Source organism: Melanostigma gelatinosum, assembly GCF_949748355.1.
Source record: "Melanostigma gelatinosum genome assembly, chromosome: 2".
Lineage (NCBI taxonomy): Eukaryota > Metazoa > Chordata > Actinopteri > Perciformes > Zoarcidae > Melanostigma > Melanostigma gelatinosum.
The window spans coordinates 15,662,769-15,682,365 of NC_136635.1; the positions used below are offsets into that span (position 1 = coordinate 15,662,769).

General features: G+C 40.2%; 2 protein-coding genes across 2 annotated transcripts; one reads left to right on the plus strand and one right to left on the minus strand.

Annotated features, from left to right (window-relative positions):
• Positions 1-576: 576 nt before the first annotated feature.
• On the minus strand, positions 577-3,637 carry cyp2r1 (cytochrome P450, family 2, subfamily R, polypeptide 1; the record flags this gene model as incomplete). Its single annotated transcript, XM_079285692.1, has 5 exons — positions 577-794; positions 1,474-1,799; positions 1,953-2,589; positions 2,706-2,847; positions 3,401-3,637. 5 exons carry the CDS (start codon positions 3,635-3,637, stop codon positions 577-579), a joined length of 1,560 nt encoding a protein of 519 aa, XP_079141818.1.
• An 8,232-nt stretch (positions 3,638-11,869) lies between these two features.
• calca (calcitonin/calcitonin-related polypeptide, alpha) lies at positions 11,870-13,269 on the plus strand (the record flags this gene model as incomplete). The annotated part of the gene is made up of 3 exons (XM_079295790.1): positions 11,870-11,955; positions 12,269-12,400; positions 13,092-13,269. 3 exons carry the CDS (start codon positions 11,870-11,872, stop codon positions 13,267-13,269), a joined length of 396 nt encoding a protein of 131 aa, XP_079151916.1.
• Between the last annotated feature and the right edge of the window lie 6,328 nt (positions 13,270-19,597).

The following is a 19,597-nucleotide window of genomic DNA, read 5'->3' on the forward strand; positions in this document are numbered from 1 at the left end:
TTCCAGAGTGAGCAATCCCTAGAGGAAGGGTCAGAGTCTGTTCAGGTGATGGCCCATGTCCAACACACAGTATTCAGAACTTTCTTTGAAAGTCACATTTCGCTCCACACGTTACTCCACAAGTGGTGTCATTTGTCTGACCTGAAGCTGTCTGGGGGACAGGGCTATGATCCATCATAGGTGTACTTACTATCAATAATTGACATCACTACCTGCACCAAGGTTCATAGACATTTCACTTTCTGGAGTCAGAGCAACCCTGAGCTACAGAGAACTAAATCAATTGTTCCCGGTATGTCTTTCAGCACACAGTTTTGTCGCCTCCATTGCTGCTTAAAAGTATTGTGCAAACATGCATATATTGCTCAGTCAAATAATTCAATAGTAATTGTATAAACTGAATGAAATGTTCATATGTAAAGAGCTACTTTGGAAAAACTGTGATGCACAGGAACTGGACGCTACAGTCCAGAGCGATACAGCGTTATGCACCTGTATCATGTGGTTGCATTGCTCTGCAAACTAGTTCAATTCTGGCTTGAATATTTGAACAAGCTGTATTTAATTCTTGTTTGGCTAATTGTGATAAGGAGTGTCTCCAAAGCAGGGACTTTTCTGCTGCCTGCGGACAGCACAGATGGAGTAAGGTTTGGGCTGTAAGGTCATGCCCAGTTTGGGAGTGACACTGGGAATGCTTCCTGGAGGGAAGTGAAGATGAAACCTCTGCAGCAAAGTGGTGAAGAAGAGGAACATCTCCATCCTGGCCAGCTGTTCGCCCAGGCAGCACCGCCTCCCTGAAAAAAAAAGAAAGTTCTTTCATTTAGACTCTCTCATACACACACAGACACATCTGTCCTCAAAAATACAAGAAAGACATTGGGGAACACAAACGCTACAGATGAGGGAACAAATGAGAACAGGAACTTGAACAAAATGAAAATCATAAATATATGCGACAGCTGAAGGAAACACATTTGGTTTTTAACAGATGTTTCTTTTGAATTTGGGGATGTTATGGATGCTTATCGGCCAATGAACTGTGATCGTAACGGACTGTATAGAACATGACAAAAGAGAGATGAGAGAATATATTTTGGCTCTAATCTCAACACAGGGTATTTATTTTATTTAGTCTTGTAATGCAAAGGTGGGTATGGAGTTATGTAGATGGGATGCTGGTATGTATACATGATACATACAGTTTTACATTTCTATTTCATTTATAGGGGGAAGTAGTTTGCACTGAGAAAAATTAAGCTGAAGACAGAATTTAGTGTCTTTAAGACCTCTCGCTGATGCACATTCATGTGTTTCAGTTGAGTTTTATGTTTATGGCTTGGCAGCATTTGATTTGAGGTCACCACTGACCTGGGACATACTGTGATTACCTTCCAGTTTCACTCATCAAAGAACCTAAAGCCACAATCATTTTCATCAAGAGTATTGGAATCTAAGAGAAACAGAGAGACTAACCCAGGGAGAATGGCAGGAAGGCCTCACGCCTCACAAAGTTACCATTGCTGTCCAGAAACCTCTGTGGTGAGAAAGCACCTGGATCGGTCCAGTACTTCTCGTCAAAGTGCACTGAATAGAGGTTTGTGATCACCATGGTGCCTTTGGGAATTGTGTACCCGTTGACGTTTGCATCCTCGGAGGTGGCACGGAAAATACCGAGGGGGACAATGTTGCAGAAGCGAAGGATCTCGTGCAGAACAGCCTCCACATAGGGCATCTTCTGTTTGTCCTCCCACGTGGGTGCCCTCTCATTGGCCAGCACGCTGTCGATCTCCCTGTGCACCCTGTCTTTGAAGAGAAAAACAGATGGCATCAGGCGTTTATTCATGCGGAACATTTACACAAGCATTACATTTAGAGGAGCCGATAAACAGATGTCCATCAAATCTCTCTCTGGGTCAAATGTTGTCATATCGGGATGTGGCTTCTACTATAACTGACCTTGTATGTTGGGGTAGAGAGCCATGTACAGCATGGCCCAGCGCAGGGTATTAGTCGTGGTCTCTGTGCCAGCAATAATGAGCTCACCCACTGAATAGATGAGGTTCTCATAGGAAAAAGAGGAGTCGGGTTCTCCTGCGCTCCGCTCCAACTCATCCAAATAGGCATCAACATAGTGGCGAGGCACATGTGGCACCCTGCCCTGTGAAAAACGCTTTATAACCTGCAGCAAGAAGTCGTACACCTCAGCAGCATTGCGGAACAGCTTCTGGTGTTTCCCAAAGGGCACATACTCCATCCAAGGGAAGGCGTTGTAGAGGAGGGCCCAGCCGCTCACTGCTAGCTCCACGTTCTCACTAAATAGCTCCATCATGTGCTGGAAGTCGCGGTCATCGTAAGTGAAACGCTGACCGAAAATGATCAGGTTGGTGATGTTGGACACGGCGTTGGTTACCAGGTGTTTGGGGTTAAAGGGTTTTCCCTTGTGTTCGTCAATGGCATCGACGAAGAACATGCACTCCTCTGAGATCTTCCTCTCGAACTCTTTCTGGCCGCTGCCGAAGTAACGGAAAGAGTTGCAAGCCAGTTTACGGTGTTCAATCCAGGCTTTGCCATATTTACAATTGAGAAGCCCTTTGGAAGGTGGAGAAAGACGTAAAGCAGATGAGCTTATGTCATGGCAACTGCAATGATTCAGATACTGTTGCATGAGAAATAGTATGCATTGCATTCTTATGACATCATCTTACCACCCATTTTGGTCATTTTCATGAATAAAGGCAGCGATGGGCGATCAGCAAACACCTCGCTTTGATTGTAGAGGCATTCCCTGACACAGTCATATCCAGTTAACACCACCGTCAGGATGCCTCCCAGGTCCAGACTGAAAATCTGAAAGGTACACGTTGCGACATGAGCACTGTACTTTTGTTATTTGCAGACCGTTCTATGCAAATGAATGCCTTGTGTCAAGATATGTGAGATTAATACCACAGTTGTAGCCATGATGCAACATTTTGCTCATATCCCGCTCTTTGTCACTCGTGTCCAAAGTGGGTTTTCATGAGCCAGTTAAACTTCCCTGAACCAGACAGTGAGTGAATGAGACAGACTGACCCATATATTTAAGGTTATCTCTCCATTTACAAGATATCCAGCTCTGCACTTAAATGATGTCTAACATTAAAAAGCACAACTTGCCACCAAAAGAAACTCTGTGTGCTTTTCGGCAGCCCCTGATTTTGTCGGTTATTCACCTCCAAATGCTGCAGAGAAAATGTTAGAGCGAGTCTCTTTTGCTCGTACGTGTGTGTGTGTGTGTGTGTGTGTGTGTGCGTGCGTGTGTGTGTCATGCAAGTCTGATCATCTGGCATAAGGTCATGCACTGCAAAGTTTGCAGAGTTGTAAAAGCACTGCAGCCATAAAAACGAGTCCGAATCGTTACCTGTCCATGAACTTCGCTCTGCTTCTTGAGGAAGACGTGCGGCTCGGTGGCCAAAGATATAATGTTTCCTATCACAGGGATGGTAGATGGACCAGGAGGAAAGCCCGGTGGTCTTCTCTGCTTGACGAGCTGGCGAACCAGCAGAAAAGCGAGGAGGGCGACAGCCAAACAGCCCACACCGAGAAGAGCCTGTCCGCAGGACACCGGCGCCAGAGATTGCGATTGAATTGAAACCATCTTTCTCAAAACAATCTCTCTTCCACCTCGAGACTACCTCTGCCGACTTTGGCTTCTCCTCAGAAGAGCTGAAGCGCATATGTATCATCTCGCACACTGTCTATCCCCCGCCTCTAAAGCAAAGATTGGCCAGAAAAGTCCGTGTCAACTATTGGTGAACTTTGTTCTGCACTTGATCAATAAGCCGCATCATTTCGGTGGCTATCGGTTGGGTTTTTGGGCAGCTTTTAATGAACATACATAAGGGGGACACGCACCATGAAATGCACTTGGTCACACTGCACTTAATCCAAGCGATATGAAAGTTGTAAAACGTTGGCTCAAGACGAGCGCTTTGATGCTTAAATAGCACGTGCACGAGCAGTAGACAGACTGACATCAAACATGTCAGTAGGATCACATTAAATACAACATATTAACCTATAGTAGGGGAGAGTGGGCTGGATTAAACCGGTGGGCACAGAGTCACCCATTGTTTCAAGGAAATCACAGACAGAAATGCAGACACAGTTTAAAGGCAGCTCCCAGTAGGGAGGTGCTGCTTAGGTCATAAAAAGGATTAACAGTTTCAAACTCAAATAGAAAACTATGCTAAAAGAACTCCAGTGTGACGTTTGACTGGCTAAGCAAAGGGAGAATCACTCTGATGTAATGGAATATTTAAAGACGATGCTTGGTCACAATACATGTAAAAAGTATCATAAACTTGCCACAGATCTTATTTTCTGGGCGGGGCTAACTTCTGGAGTTTGCTTACAAAATGCATCCCTGCAATATTTTATTGAATGAATTTTCTCGCTAGATTTAGTGACTCGTTATTTTTATTGGGAAAGAGTTTGCAACAGCAGGCTGGATTTTTCAGTTGGACAATTGCCAACATTACCAACCCTTGCTTTTATGTTCAGTATGTTGTGTATAGACCATGTTAAAGTTTGAGGTAGACGTGTATTTCTGGGAAGTGGAGTTAGACATTATATCAATGGCTGAATTAGCTTTGTTTGTTTATTGTTTGTTTATTTATTTATTTGTCAGGGACAATGCACACCAATCGACAGTTGAACTGTAAGTGAGCCAGAGTTAGCCAGAGAGGCTAATTTACATCTGCTGCCCCCGGCCAGGTGTTTTAAGGCAGCCTGAAATAACAAAGTCTCAAATGGAAACATAATTAAAATTCATAGACAAACGAACAGCAAACGTATCGACAAAACCAATACAGAAGAAAAGTGTAGGACATTAAAGCAGAGCAGACATAACAGGCTGCAGCATGCAGAACAAACCCACCTACAGTACAAGCACATATACAGTAGAACACTGAAGCACATAACATACACATCAAAAAATGGAAAATAGCAACACTGATCAAGAGAAATGCAGATGTAGGCGAAACAAGCAGGCAGGACAGAAAGCACATCAACGCTTGCATACCTGATTGGCAACAAGCCATTCCTTAAGGTTCTGCTTGCATGTTTTGCATGTGTTTTGTGCGCGTATGTGTGGTGGCAGAGCATTCCACGAGTGTGCTGCCTTCACAGAGAAGCCATGTAACATTTTTAAAACCAGACACATCAGTGAATTTAATGGTGTTCTCCCAACTCAGGATATGGTTTTTGGTGAGAATATTGCAGTGATGGTGACTTTTGGGTTTTTTATCAAGTGTTTTTAGAGCTTGTTTATGGAGAATATGAATATATTTGAATGTTGTGCTGCTGGCTTGTGCTCAGCTGGTTCAGCAGTAGGTCAGATGGGGGAATAATCATTTCATTAAAATACAATGTTGCAGCTTGCATGGTTAGACAGTGTCTTATGTATTTAAAATTCATGAGATTCAATTTTACGACCTTTGTCACATGTTTTACCTGATTAGATTAGAATCAATAACAATTCGTAAATATTTAAAATCTGACACTACCTGTAGTGTCAGATTCACCAGTGGCACTTTGCAAGCCCTCTTTGTGGAGAACATACAAACAGTCTTTTTAACATTCAGGTGAAGGCAGGAATCTGCAAGCCATTTAGTTACATTTGTCATTGTGGACGTGAGTTTAAGTGCAGCTTGTTCTTTGTTCTTTGCGTGCTCACATAAATCTTAATTCAGACCACAAATAAGCTATAAATGAAAAAGAAACATGGTAATGGCTTCTTGGGTGGTCGGTGGGACAGCTAATTAACTGACTTACAAGCTATTGTGACTACTGAACCTGCCTATTCATCTTAAACGTTTAATATTAACAAACTCACATTCAGTAAGGTTCAAATAATATTTTCCTTCCCTCAAATGTAATTAATTTGTGTATGCTCCATCTGTGTGTAGTGGTCAAAGTAACTATTGCTTAAGGCGAGCTTTTTAGAAAAAACAAATCTAATTTTCAGAGCTAAAGATCAACCAAATGAACAAACACACCCAAGCGAAAAACATTTAATAGATTATTTTTGTGATTCTAAATCCATTGCTTTAACAATATAGTGGAACAGTATTTATTTTTCAGTACACACACATGTGAGGAGATATTGACAACTTTCTCAACGCAGAAGCAGGAAAAAGTAAGACACAATACCGCCACAATAATACAACTTCAAAGTATTTCTTTCTGCATGATTGTCACTGTATTGAATTCATTTATGTTTTGGTATGTTCATCTAGTTCATTTTCTTGTTTAAACATGATATTACAGTCTCAACTCTTTATATGAATGGGTCTGTTGCCAATCCTGCCCAGTTTAGTTCATATGAACAAAAAAGTGTCTGATGTAAATTATTGCCTGTGCAAGAGTTCATGCATCAAAGCGCTGGTTTGCACATTTATAAAAGCATCTCAATGCCTCAGTGTTTTTACAACTTCAATAGTGGGTTTGATGAACTAGGGGTCTTCAACGTTTTTCAGGCCAAGGACCCCCAAACTGATAGTGAGATGGAGCAGGGACCCCCGACTATATATATTGTATAAACTTGTGTTTTATATTAAACTAGGCCTAGTGCTGTGTATAAACATACCTCTTTATTGTGCATTCAATACTAAGCTATTCAAATAATACACAGGTTCGTATATTCATGTTTTTATTTTAAACATGTGCAAGGTACAGGAAACGAAAATGAGTGATGGCCTATTAGTGCCACTGCCATGCATAAACATACCTGTTATCTTGCATACAATCCTGAACTATTAAAATAATGGCCACATTCATGTTTGAAAAAAAAAAAATTTTAAAGAAAAAAAAATTGTGTAAGCAACCAAACATTTTTTTTTTTTATGAATAAACTTTGCCCCAGTAAGCTGATCCAGTTTCCCTGACTCAAACAGGTTGAAGGTTCATGCACTATAGAGGTTGAAGGTTAAGGCAGGCACCACATTCCAAACGTGCATTCGTTGTGTGCTTGATTTTCAAACCTGTTGGCTAAAAACTGCAGGACTGTGCGTGGATGTTCTAAAAACAGGTAACACTTTTTAATACATACATAAAACTGACAGTGTATTCACTATACATTTATTTATTAATTCACTTATTGTTTTGCCTACAGGTTTTTGCTATATGGTCTGTCGTTGAGAACGGATAGAGCTTGTAAGGGTTAACCCAAGAAACTATCATCTCATTAATGGGGTTTTAAACTCTAGACAGTTAGCACTTTAGTAGAGCATGCTCTCCATGCTGCTGTGTGATCAGTTAAACTTGACCTGACATGAAGTTGTTTACCCAGCCATTCCTTCCTGCTGAGGCAGCTGGTAAGCTTTTTTCTTAGACGGCCTCCCTATAGACCTCTCCCAATCATTCATATTTGTTAGGGCTACCTAATGAGGACATTCTTGCAAATTACTTCTTTGCTTCCTGCCAGCTCCAGAGACTCAAAAGCTATTCTGGAAGCATTAAACACATCTGTCAAATTTAATCAAATAAACATGTTCTCACTGTTGCATTATCTTGTTCGCGGTTGAATTAATCAAAACACCAGCGACACAACGCGTGTCCAGGTGGTTAACATTGACCATATTTTGGCATGGAAAGAATAATGGAAAAGAAATATGGAAAGACATATTTGACATAATCACGACCGCTTCTTCTTGGAAATGTCAAGAATATACAGGTGTAATATGAGGAGCAACAAGGCAGGAAACATTGAAACTGGAAGGAAAAAAAGAGGAGATAAATATTATCAGATCATGTGTGGAATTTCATTTTTACTTCTTGACCCCAAAAATTGTATCTAATCTGGAAAAAAATAAATAAAAAATAAACAATAAATCATTTAAAATAACCCTGATGATGTCACCCCGCCTACATATTGTCATAATACCCCTATCCTGGGATAATTGTATTCATTTCCTGATCAATATATGGGATTTGATGTATTTACTGTATGTGTGGTGGAACAGCATCAGTCGCTATACATTATAAGGCCATTTGAAGATACTCTTCCTGTTGAGCTAAACTGTAGGGCATTGTGTGGCATGTTCGTTTGGGTGGGTCCCTAGTCTACTGTGGTTTGACAGTAAATTATTTACTATCCGGATGACTGGAATTATCAAGTGCATGGGGAAAAATTGAATTTCCGACCTTCCCTGGTAATACTAATGCTGTCCGGAACCTCTTTTTTTCCCCCTACAACATAATGAAAGTGGCAGGAAGATCAAGAGGTCTTGTAATCCCTCTGCAACCACCGGCCAGGTGTTTAAATATTATGCGAGCTTTGGTGAGCTTTCTAATGGAGAGCAGCAGGTGTAAGTCCCTTTGCTAATACTTCATCTCATGTTTGTAATCCATGAGCAAGGAATGAGGGTGATTTTATGTTCTTTGTGAAGGTGCAGAGACCGATCTGCAAACACTTTTCAGGCACTTCACTTCCATTACAGTCAAGGTTTTCACACAGTTGCTGTTTGTTCTCATCATTGCCCTGTGTTCACAATTTCACTGTGTTTTAACACTTGGTGGTCAAGCCAAAGATAATTTTCCACAACAGGGACAGTAAAGTTTCTCATCAACTTACGAACTTGTTCATTTTCTGCTTCCTCCATTCTGACAGTTCCAGTGCAGGTTCAGAGGGCATCCAGCCAACGATGCCACAATTGCTTTATTTTCATACTCACAACGCTTGCTACTTTAGGACTGAACCAAAGAACCCATCCCCAAAGTGCTGTCCAACTGTGTGTGTCTATGAACCACTGTCTATTTGTGTCTGTCTGATATCAAGAAAAACATTCTCACTTACAACCTGGCAATTGATTTCATCTTAAAAGCCAACAGTATCGTGCAAATGGAGTCACATTGACATTTCCCGCCATTTTTAATGGCTCTGTTATGCTGAGGTGAGTTGAGTGGTCATGCTAAGGTATTCCTGCAGATCAGGTACCATAGTGCTATTTGTGTGAAGCTGTCTCTGCCTGGTCAGACTGCTCCCTTCCCAAAACAGTTGTAGACTCTTTTCTAGTTATAAATAATAAAATTATCTTCCTCTCTTATTGAGGATCTGTCTACATTCTTGAACAAGGAGCATTTTTTTTTTATTTCTAGCTGACCGTATAATGTCAAGACTTATTCGATGTTCAGCTTGCCTTCCAACATTCAACACTAGCCTGGAGGCTTAGAAGGGCGAAAATTCAGAGGACCGATGTACACTTCACCTCACAATGATCCATATGCTCAAATGTCCACAATCCTCATGTACCAACTTAAACATTGAGCATACAGTATATAGCCTAACTGTGGTATCATTCCAGCTGATTATCTACTCTTGCTGCCTGTTCGAAAAATGCAAGATGGTGCTTCTCTCTGGGAGAAGACACACACAGACACAGCTGAGACTGATGATCACTGCACTGAGCATAACACTGCCCTCTCTGTCATGAATGCTCTCCTGTGTTGCAATTAATTGTTCAGGCCAATTTGTGCCAAACATTAGGGATTGTGAACAGTGTGAGATAATTGCATTCTTGACAATACACTTTTCCCCTTGGAATGTAATTTCTCTGCCTCAACTCGTGTCACTGATCAGAGCAGGCCGTGGTGAACCAAGGCCTGGGAGCAGCTCGAGTACAAAACACTGTGGAGAGTATTTACTTTTACACAGGCTCGTGTAAGGCGGCTCTTGTCATGGAGGAAGAGCTCCTTCTTATCGGAGTTTGAGAGATGGTTAGCGTGACTTTTAACTTGTGTATTTATAATCATTTTGGTGAATTTTCAAACAGTAAGATAGTTTCATCACTGATATCCAGAATCGGTGTACTATGCTCATGATTTTCTATCTGCACATATCTGCTGTACTGGGTTGACATTCCATGAGAAGCGGGAGATGAACAGTTAACTAAATATATGTATAAGGTCATTTAAATGAGACAATAATCCTTGTGTGTGTTTATTGTTGGAATCTCTTTCTCTAAAGTCTTAAGTCCTCCATGCGCAGTTTCTGACATCATATGGAGCTGTTGGAGACTAATTTAGGGCTTCTGGTATACTAGAGCCTGCAGGTCTGCTCAATAGTACTAAAAGGCTCATCCACACTAATGAGTTTCCTTGTGACGCAAAAACGAACTGGGAGGCAGGGCGCTTTATGATACATCATCCAATATTGTTACACAAGGGGAATTACAAGATGGCCAGAGACCAACAGCACAGTAATTAGCGCAGAGAAACCGGATGGACACTATTGCATTCTGTGGGAAGGTTTAGTTTATCCATGGACACTATTCCCATTCAAGAAAGGCATTATTTTATCTTATTGCATATAAAATATGAAAACAGACAGGATCAAAACAGTCAGAAAAAGTCAGAAATATAATTTGATGCAGAGGCATGGGAAGTTAAAATCGACTTTGTGCTTTTGTGCTTTTAACTGATGTCTAGATCTAATAACAAGTTGGATACAAATGACTCTGGTATTTACAGACACACTTCTGCATTGTTCAGCAGTGTCAAATGGGGCAATATTATATTGAAACATTCAAATTGTAAATTGTTTGTCTGTTAGATGGCATACTGATGAATATTTGAGCCATGCGCTTGACCTTTGACCCTGTTCCTCTTGCCAATTTAAAAATGCAACTTGAGTGAGTGACTGCAACAAAGGTCACACGTTTTTGTTTTTGGTTAAAGACATTGCTATCTGGTAATATGTAATGAAACATCAATCAACTGTGGACATTTACTGTCTTCGTAAATGTGCTGAATCTTATCCCCACTGTATGCGAATAGGTACTGCACACCTTTGGATCTCGTGCCTCTTATTAGCCCTAACCTTGTTCATCTCAACCACTTACAGATGAAATGGCCCAACATTAAAAATCACATTGAATCACATATCAAATCACATATTTCAATAACGGAGGCACTGCTGATTTATGTTTAAATTCTCTGACCATTTGAATTAAAACTAACTATGACAGTGAGGTTTTCTTTTCTCATTGAAATAGGTGGCAGTTTTTTGTGAATTAAACACACTGATGACCATTTATTGAGGCCATTTACGCACAAGCTCTTTTACTGGCCTGCTGTCATGACGTAGTACTTCTGATTGGCTCGCAGTTTGAGGAAAACCATTTGACTGGCCAATAGACTATGACCACTCAATAAAGACACCCATGGGGGACATATATAAAACCCTGCGCTGTAAAGAGTGCTCAGCAGATTCACAAGTGAGACTATCATTTCATTTCTTAATTACTAGAAGATTTATTATCTCACGGTGAGTATTGATAAAAGACTGTTTTTTTAGTTGATTGTTCAAATTATGCTGTCACTGTTAAAGAGTTAGATAAATAGCAGAATATGTGTTTTTTGGAGAAGGTGAGGACTAGACTGGATAGCCACCTGTACTGGTGGATACTGGGTGCTAACAGTGGGGAGATGCAGCTTTGCTGGTGTGATGACGTTATACTATTTATGATAGGCTGCAGCTAATTCTGCTAATGGACAGAGCCGCTGTTATAGTTGCTGGCAAAGCTTCCAGTGTCAGTATATCACCAATAACTATTCCATCAGGCTCCGCAAGTTCAGCGGCTCTGAGAGAGAGAGAGAGTGAGAGAGAGAGAGAGAGAGAGAGAGAGAGAGAGAGAGAGAGAGAGAGAGAGAGAGAGAGAGAGAGAGAGAGAGAAGAGTCATAGCAGTGAGTGCATGCACTAGATGTGTAAGTCCGCACTAATAAGAAATCATGTTTACTTGAATCAAATGTTGTGGACATTTTAAAAACTTTTCCTTGCAACAATTTTGATTCCCTTGTTTGTATTCTATGTGTTTTTCACAGGGAATCATGACAATGCTGAAACTCTGGAATCTCCTTCTTGCCTATGCGCTGATCAGTTGTCAGATATACGTCTCACAGGCAGCTCCATCCAGGTGAGAGTTATGGCATTATTCCATAAAGAATAAAGTATATTAACCTGGTAAAAAACATTGTGATTGTTTGAATTATGTTCATTTTTTTAATGTGTTCAAAACTATTTCTGCAGAACAGTTTTCCTTGTTTACCATAACTGACCAAATATGTTTGATTTTTTTATTTATAAACTTAATTTCCTCAAATTCCCAAAGATCAGTTTGCAAGCTTATGAATGTAAAGAAATGCTACTGGGTTCATGTTAGCTTTTGAAATGAGTGAAACCAATGTTGCAGAACCGGAGCGATTACTTCATCAAATGTTTATTTTCAGATCGAGTAAGGAGTCAATGTCAGATGGAGTCACACTATCGAATGATGATGCCCAAAGTTTACTCAGCGCTATCAAGGAGTTCATGCAGATCACTTCAGATGAGCAAGACCACCAAACAGCTGATGGAACCAGGTATGCCTTTTATTATTTTTAGGTATTATCGTATTATAGTTAACCCTGATTATAATACAGTTTAATAAAGGCTGTGGTATCTATCTATCTATCTATCTATCTATCTATCTATCTATCTATCTATCTATCTATCTATCTATCTATCTATCTATCTATCTATCTATCTATCTATCTATCTATCTATCTATCTATCTATCTATCTATCTATATATCTATCTATCTATCTATCATAGCAACATATAACACACTTTTGTTTATAAGCCCAACAGCTCCAGCTTTGGTCTTTATTGTTTTTTATCAAGGTATATAATGAAATTCATGTAAAACTACTCTTTGTCATAATCCCTTAATGCATGGACTGCAGTTAGTAATTCATCCATCCATTTATTCAGAATAATAGTAAATGATGTGCCTGAAAGAAAGTGTCCTTGTCATAAAAGTGAAGAGAGCGTGATGTCAAAGAACAGGAGAGAACCTGCATGATAGATATCATAGAAACTGAACATGCATAGCATGACAACTCAACTAGAACGAGATATCTTCATATGCCTGTTAAATCTGTTAGCATGCATTTCAAATATTAATTTAACGCATGACATTTTAGAACATCATGCATGTAATTATTCATATCTATGTGCATGCCACAGTTACTGTAAGCCTGTTTCTGCACGTTTGCTTGTGTTCCTAACAGCTTGGAAAGACCCATTTCTAAGCGCTGCACCGGCTTAAGCACTTGTGTGCTGGGCAAACTCTCCCAGGATATTCACAAGCTCCAAACCTATCCCCGCACCGACGTAGGAGCGGAGACGCCTGGCAAGAAGCGAAGTCTCTCTGAGCAATATGAAAACTACGGCAACTCATACAATTAAAACTCTCCTTCCAAGCCCACTCTATTCTTCTGTCTGTCTGAGTTAACGTTTGCTCGTTCATCCAGCTCCGTTTCCATTCACAAGACTGCTGATGCATGTGGATCCTATTTGTCTGACTAACGTCATAGAAACAGCCTTGCTTTAATTTTCCACTGGCAGGCATTCGATTTCGACAGAGACTTGAAAGCTCCAAAAATGGTGTTGCTAAGGTAGTTCTGTACAATACAATAAAATATAGAAACAGCTAAAAACCTTTCTAATTATTTTTCTTTTCATAGTAACCTGGTTCCCCTTTAATGAATTCATCTTTTACATGGACGTTGTTTTTTATTCATTCGAGATTGAAAACATAGGTTGTACATTACTCATTGAATAAAACAGGAAAGGAGAAAAGGGTAAGCATGACGATAACGCACACACAATTATTGGAATCATTTCCTGTTTTTGTATTTCCATTGTGTTTAATTTGTTGTTGATGCTAAATAATACTGTTAAACATGTGTCTTTCAGATGTCTGAGTATCTTACTGTGATAAACTGTGTTCACTGTCTTTTCCATTCTTGCAAGTAATACAACAGCACAGAAGCGGGGATGCAACACTGCCACCTGTGTGACCCACCGCTTGGCTGACTTCCTGAGTCGGTCAGGAGGACTGGGACACAGGAACTTTGTTCCCACCAACGTGGGTGCCCAGGCGTTTGGCAGACGGAAGCGGCGCGGCCCTGTGTGAGCACAAGAGCAGATACATGGTATGTTAGCACTCATTGAAGCATATGGTGTAGATAAAGTACAAGAGAGCGAGTCGAACAAAATCATTCAACTTTACAGATTTGTGTAAGCTGTACCATTATGTATGTTACAATTGGAATTGTGAAATTCCTATAATGGGTACCTACATTTGAAATTTCCTGAAATGAGATATAACAATCAATTATGTTAATTATTTTGGTAAGTATGGACGTCCACGAGTTACTCTTAATGGTCATTTATGTGCCACACGCTGACCAAACCTGATTTGCAACCAGCAAAAAAAAAAGATTGACTCTACTGTCCTCTTTCAGGCAGGTTCAGTGTGTATGAACTTTATAAAATAGTGTTTTTTGTGAGAGATCCCTGTGGCCAAAAAGGTATTTTACAACGAAGGAACTTTGATACCTGTGTCTCTTACTTTCTATGAAATAAAGCTTTTCTTTCTAGAAGTTGAACTTTTTTCTATCCTCTCTTTGGCTCTTTAGGAACGACTGCCTCCTTTGAGTGACAAAACTGCATCATCAGCTACCTGCAAACACTTGGATGAACATATATAGTTGCCCGTTTTTCACAAATATGGACTGATCTGACTTGTTTTCAGAAAGTTGTCAGTATTAATTCTTTGTCTGTGCTTAAAAACAGAGAAATAACTCGATATTGGTGTCATCAAGGAAAATAAATGAACTAAACTTAAAGATTTGTCTTCCTTTGCTGAGAGGGATGACAATGTGTTTGTCTCTGTCTTTGCTTGTATTCTATTATTCTGACCTGTATCAGCATAGGTGAACTGGAAGTCTGATACTGAATGTCTGCACGACCAGCAAAACCCTCAACAACCATGGCTGTCTTGTGCCTTGATGTAACACTTCATTAGATTTCATTATAGTGCACAATGCAAGGGTGAAAAATGTACTCATGGTTCTAAATATTGTAATAATCGTGAATTGAAAGCCGGAATAAATTGTATTTTAGCTACATTAGGCTTTCATGTCTGACTGTGTTTTTGTTTTATTGGGTGATATAAGTTGTAAACCACACTTGGCTTTCCAGCAGCACTATCTATTCATTTCAAAAAGGATCATATAATGTGTTATGAGAAGCAAGGGCATCAAATCATACAATTCATGATATTCACTCATCATACACCAAGAGAGATGAAATGGCAAAATCTCTAATGGTTGACACATTTATATCGTCTCACTGTAAGTACCACCCACCCTACCTATGTTCACACATTTTGTGCTGTAGCTGTTAAATGCCAATATAATAATTAATAATATATGTAGTTACCTATTTAGCTTAGAATATGGACAAACTACCCGTGGGATGCATACCATCTCATTTACAGTATATTAAGGCTATTAAAAGCCTGATGTAAATTAGACAACAGGAGACTTAGTTAACATCTATTTCAACATGGCACTCCTATAATGCTGTGGGATTCACAATGGACAGAGGAAAATACCTAAAGATGAAAAGCAATGCAGAACCAGAGATATCATCTATTTTATTCCATGCATTCTTCTTCCTTATGAAAACCTGCTGTCTACTTCACCCATAATGCAACTCGACTCAGTGCATTCAACAGTAGAGATTCGAAAGTGTCATACCAAGATCACATGAGATAATCCTTTATTTGTCCCACAGCGGCGAAAGTAGTAACTTCTAACCCCCGCAAGGGACCTTATACATTTTTCATTAGGCCTATGCACCATAACCAGGTGTGTGTGTGCGTGTGTGTGTGTGTGTGTGTGTGTGTGCACTCCCCCTTAACAGTTACCTGGGCTGGGAGGGGGCGTCACCAATTAACGAGAACCAAGCCCTGTCCTCACGCGGGCAGTCTGTGGCGAAGAACACAATTAGCAATACAGTGGTTTAGTTTGAAAGCTTTTTTCCATCTATAAATATATATACAGTAGAGATCAGTTAATAATGAACCGACATCGTGCACAGCATACAATAACAACAAGGTTACCAAGAAGATGCCGGAGAAGGTGCTGTTAAGGCCACATCTTTTGAACACAGAGAGAAACCTGATCACACAGACACTCAAACACACTCCTTGGTTTTAAACTCCTACAAGTGAATACATTATATCACATAATATCCATAATTAGGAGCGCTTTAAAATATAAATTCCTCACAGTGCACGACCAAAGACTGCAAGTTATACAGTGAACGGCAAGTGACCAGTGCTCAATAATTCACCTGACACGATTGAGTCACATTGCATTGTATGCTGTGAACATGAACATACTAACAAAGTAACTTTTAGATTGTCTTCGTGCTGGTGTGTGAGACTGTGTATGTGTGTTTGGCATTTGTAACAGTGTTGTCACTGCAGAGGGTTTACTTACAAAGTTGTTAAGTTTAGTTCAAGTTAATTATTTTGGATACGTTAAATGTTGTCACATTCCCTGAGCCAGTTTGTGACAGTGACTGATGGGGTAGTATTAGGTTTTTCGTTTTTAGATGTTTCATCCATGCATTCAACAACCATTTTGTCACTCTTTCAGTCTCTTTGTAAATGTTGGTTTACAACAGCCACTTATAAAACCTTTACAAGGATGGGATGGTGTGTGACGTACACTGCAAGCCACTGTCACGTTAGATGTTTGCTCAATGTTCTGAAAGATAATATCAGCTTACTCTGTCACAGCTGTTACTGAAATGCATTTATTTTGCGAAACCAGGAAAACGTCCTTTGTTTGTTCAGCATATGAATAGTTGGTCCCTATGTAACGACTTTGAATCAGTTTCTGGCCATTTTCTAAGTGTATATTCAGCGGCCAACGAAATACACACAGAGTTTTGCTCCCTCGTCCTCCTCTTTTGCAAATGTTGTGTTATAGCAGCAGCTACCCTGACATTTTCCTGCAGAGCTAATCCTCAAGAACCATTTGTTACTGGCGTAACAGCCCCCTTGAGTGCTATTTCTCTGGAGTTCCTGTGTAACAGACCCAGAGCTTCACGGCTGCTCGTCTTCCCTAATTGACATGCTTGTTCTACAAGTTGTTTGACCCCTCCACTCTGCTGTCTCTTTAGGGAGAAACTGCTTTTTTAAAATTTGGAATATCCACACCAAGGGATTATTATAATACAACACAGATACACGGTGTTGCGTATATTGCAGCAATGTACAATATGGGAATTAGTCTCTGTTTAAAACACCTCACACCTTGATAAGAGTGTGTTGTGAATGGTGTAGAGAAGTCATGTAAACTCACGAGTATCAAAGCCAGTTTAATGTGTACAGTCGACTAACACAGGATTTTTCCTGTAGGTTGAAAGTTTGGCCACTCTCACTCACACATTTGTATACATTTTTTTGAAGTTTGGACAGTATGTTTACTGCTGTGTTTTTATAATGCAGGGATCTCGATCTCTGGTAGCTATTTCACAGAATGTCCTGTGTGTCTACTGGACATATGATGGCACAGAGTATTTATTAACAGCAACACAGATGTGATTGCCTGAAACTCGGCACAGCTAGTATCATCCAACTGCTGACCTGTGTCAAGCCTGACACACATTTAAGTGTTTCACTGGTAGATTCTGATCAATGGCATCGATAGGTGGTGCGGATGTTTTCTACCATATTCGCAGCCTTTATTTTTGTTTGACTTTTCGATTTTTTTGAAGTAAACACTTTGTGTAAGCTTTTAGCACTGATTGTTTGTCCACTTGTCCGCCACGTACTATACTAAATATGTTTGAAGTTTAACAAAGACATAGACTTAATAATCGTAAACTACAGAAGCAAAACAAAATCACATACTTGTGCGTAATTGATTGCCAGTGCTTGATACAAAGTAAATGCTCTAAGCTTTCCTTATTCTAAACCTTTTTTATATGCAGTCCTAAAGAAGCTGTGAATTTTGAAAAACAAACATAATATTGTCCGTGGTGGTTGAAACATGTCCAAGGGTGTGTTTAAAATTTGCAATTCTCTCCCCTGAGTGTTGACAGATGACGCATATCAGAGTTGATTAGACAGATGAGAGTGGGTCACTCTTGGATGTGAGTAGCCATGTGCAAACAGAGCTAATGAAGGAGATGAGGGCTGGTGGTAGAGATAGTTCAGAGCCCCGGAGGAGCTGTTCGAGATGCCAGATCTCTTGAGTGTCTGGGGACGAGCATCTGTCACTTTCCCCTCGTCACCATCTGGATGTCAAACTGAGTCAGTTAAAGCGGCTATAGCTTACTTTTCTTGTTTAGCTGCAGGAACACAGATGTTTTGTGCAAGCAGACTGGTTGTCTGGGACAAATTATTTTATAATTTAATAATTCTTTATAAATACACTACATGTATTATAATTTTTTCCCCCATTATCTTATTTTCTCATTGCACAGCTACTGTCTTCCTCAGTTGCTCTGCTTCCAGTGCAGCTTGTTTTAATTAGAGCTTTTATCCAATCAGATCTCACCTCTGTGTCTCTAGGTAAGAACAGAGGCCCGAGGCCTGCAGACTCACAAGTGAATCCCTTTGCAGTTTAAGTGAATGGGGACGATATTGTTGATTGTCATAGTCTTCAACCAATCAGATCTTTAGTTTGACATGTTGGGCGTATTCTTTGACGTGCCAGAGCCTGCTAGCTGGCCTACAAGTACGTGATTGGTCAGTGGGCTAGCGTGACATGTTGGGCGGTGACAATCCCAAAATCTGCTGCCTATGTCGAGCGGACATTTTCAGCCTCAAACGCATTAAAACGTATTCAAGAAATACAAATGGGGAGGCTCGACTGTCTTCACTAGCGTCCATGAATCGAGAAGGACTTCTTACTGGAACTAAAATGCACGGATGTACTGAACAACCGAGAGATTAAACTCTATTAACAAAGAAAGGAGGATGCACTTTGTCTTTAAATAGTGAACAGCAGCTCTGGTAAGTTAAATGCGTTTGTTTTTACATCTGCAGTAGCTTTAATATGCTTGTTGATATGTTATTGTTTGTACAACTTGTTTTTATGAAGATGGATTTTTGTTTGGTTTTATGTGCGATAGGAACTATTGTTACGTCCAATGTTGCGCTGGGGACATATTTAGCCGCTGCCAGTGTTGGCAACTTGGCGACTTTCTCGTTAAATCTGGCGACTTTCCAAACCCTCATGGAGACTTCTTTGTCAAAAGCTACTGGCGACAAATCTATCGACTTGTTCTGGTGTTAATGGAGACTTTTCTGGTGTTTTGACTCTGACGTGAAAGCACATACTGTTCTGCACTGCCTCGAGCCCCTCTGCCGCCCCAAAGCAAATTTTTACAAATAATAACCGGAGCTGTGTTTCAGCTGCAGGAGAGCAGTGAAGGCCCAGGTATAAAATACACGGCCCGCCACTGTTCAAATGTAGTTTGAAATAAATCACATTTCATGTGGTTTTTTTTTGCTGTCCAGACTTTCCAAAATCAATCTGGTTACTATCTGTATATATGCCAAAAATAACAGATTTGAGCCGGAAGTCTGAACAAGGCTTAAGAGTCTTGCTCAAGGGCACCTCAGTGGTGGTTATGAGAAAGTGAAGCGCTATGCTCGTTCCATTTCTTCACTCCGCTTCACCCAGGGATTGTGGTTTCATCACAA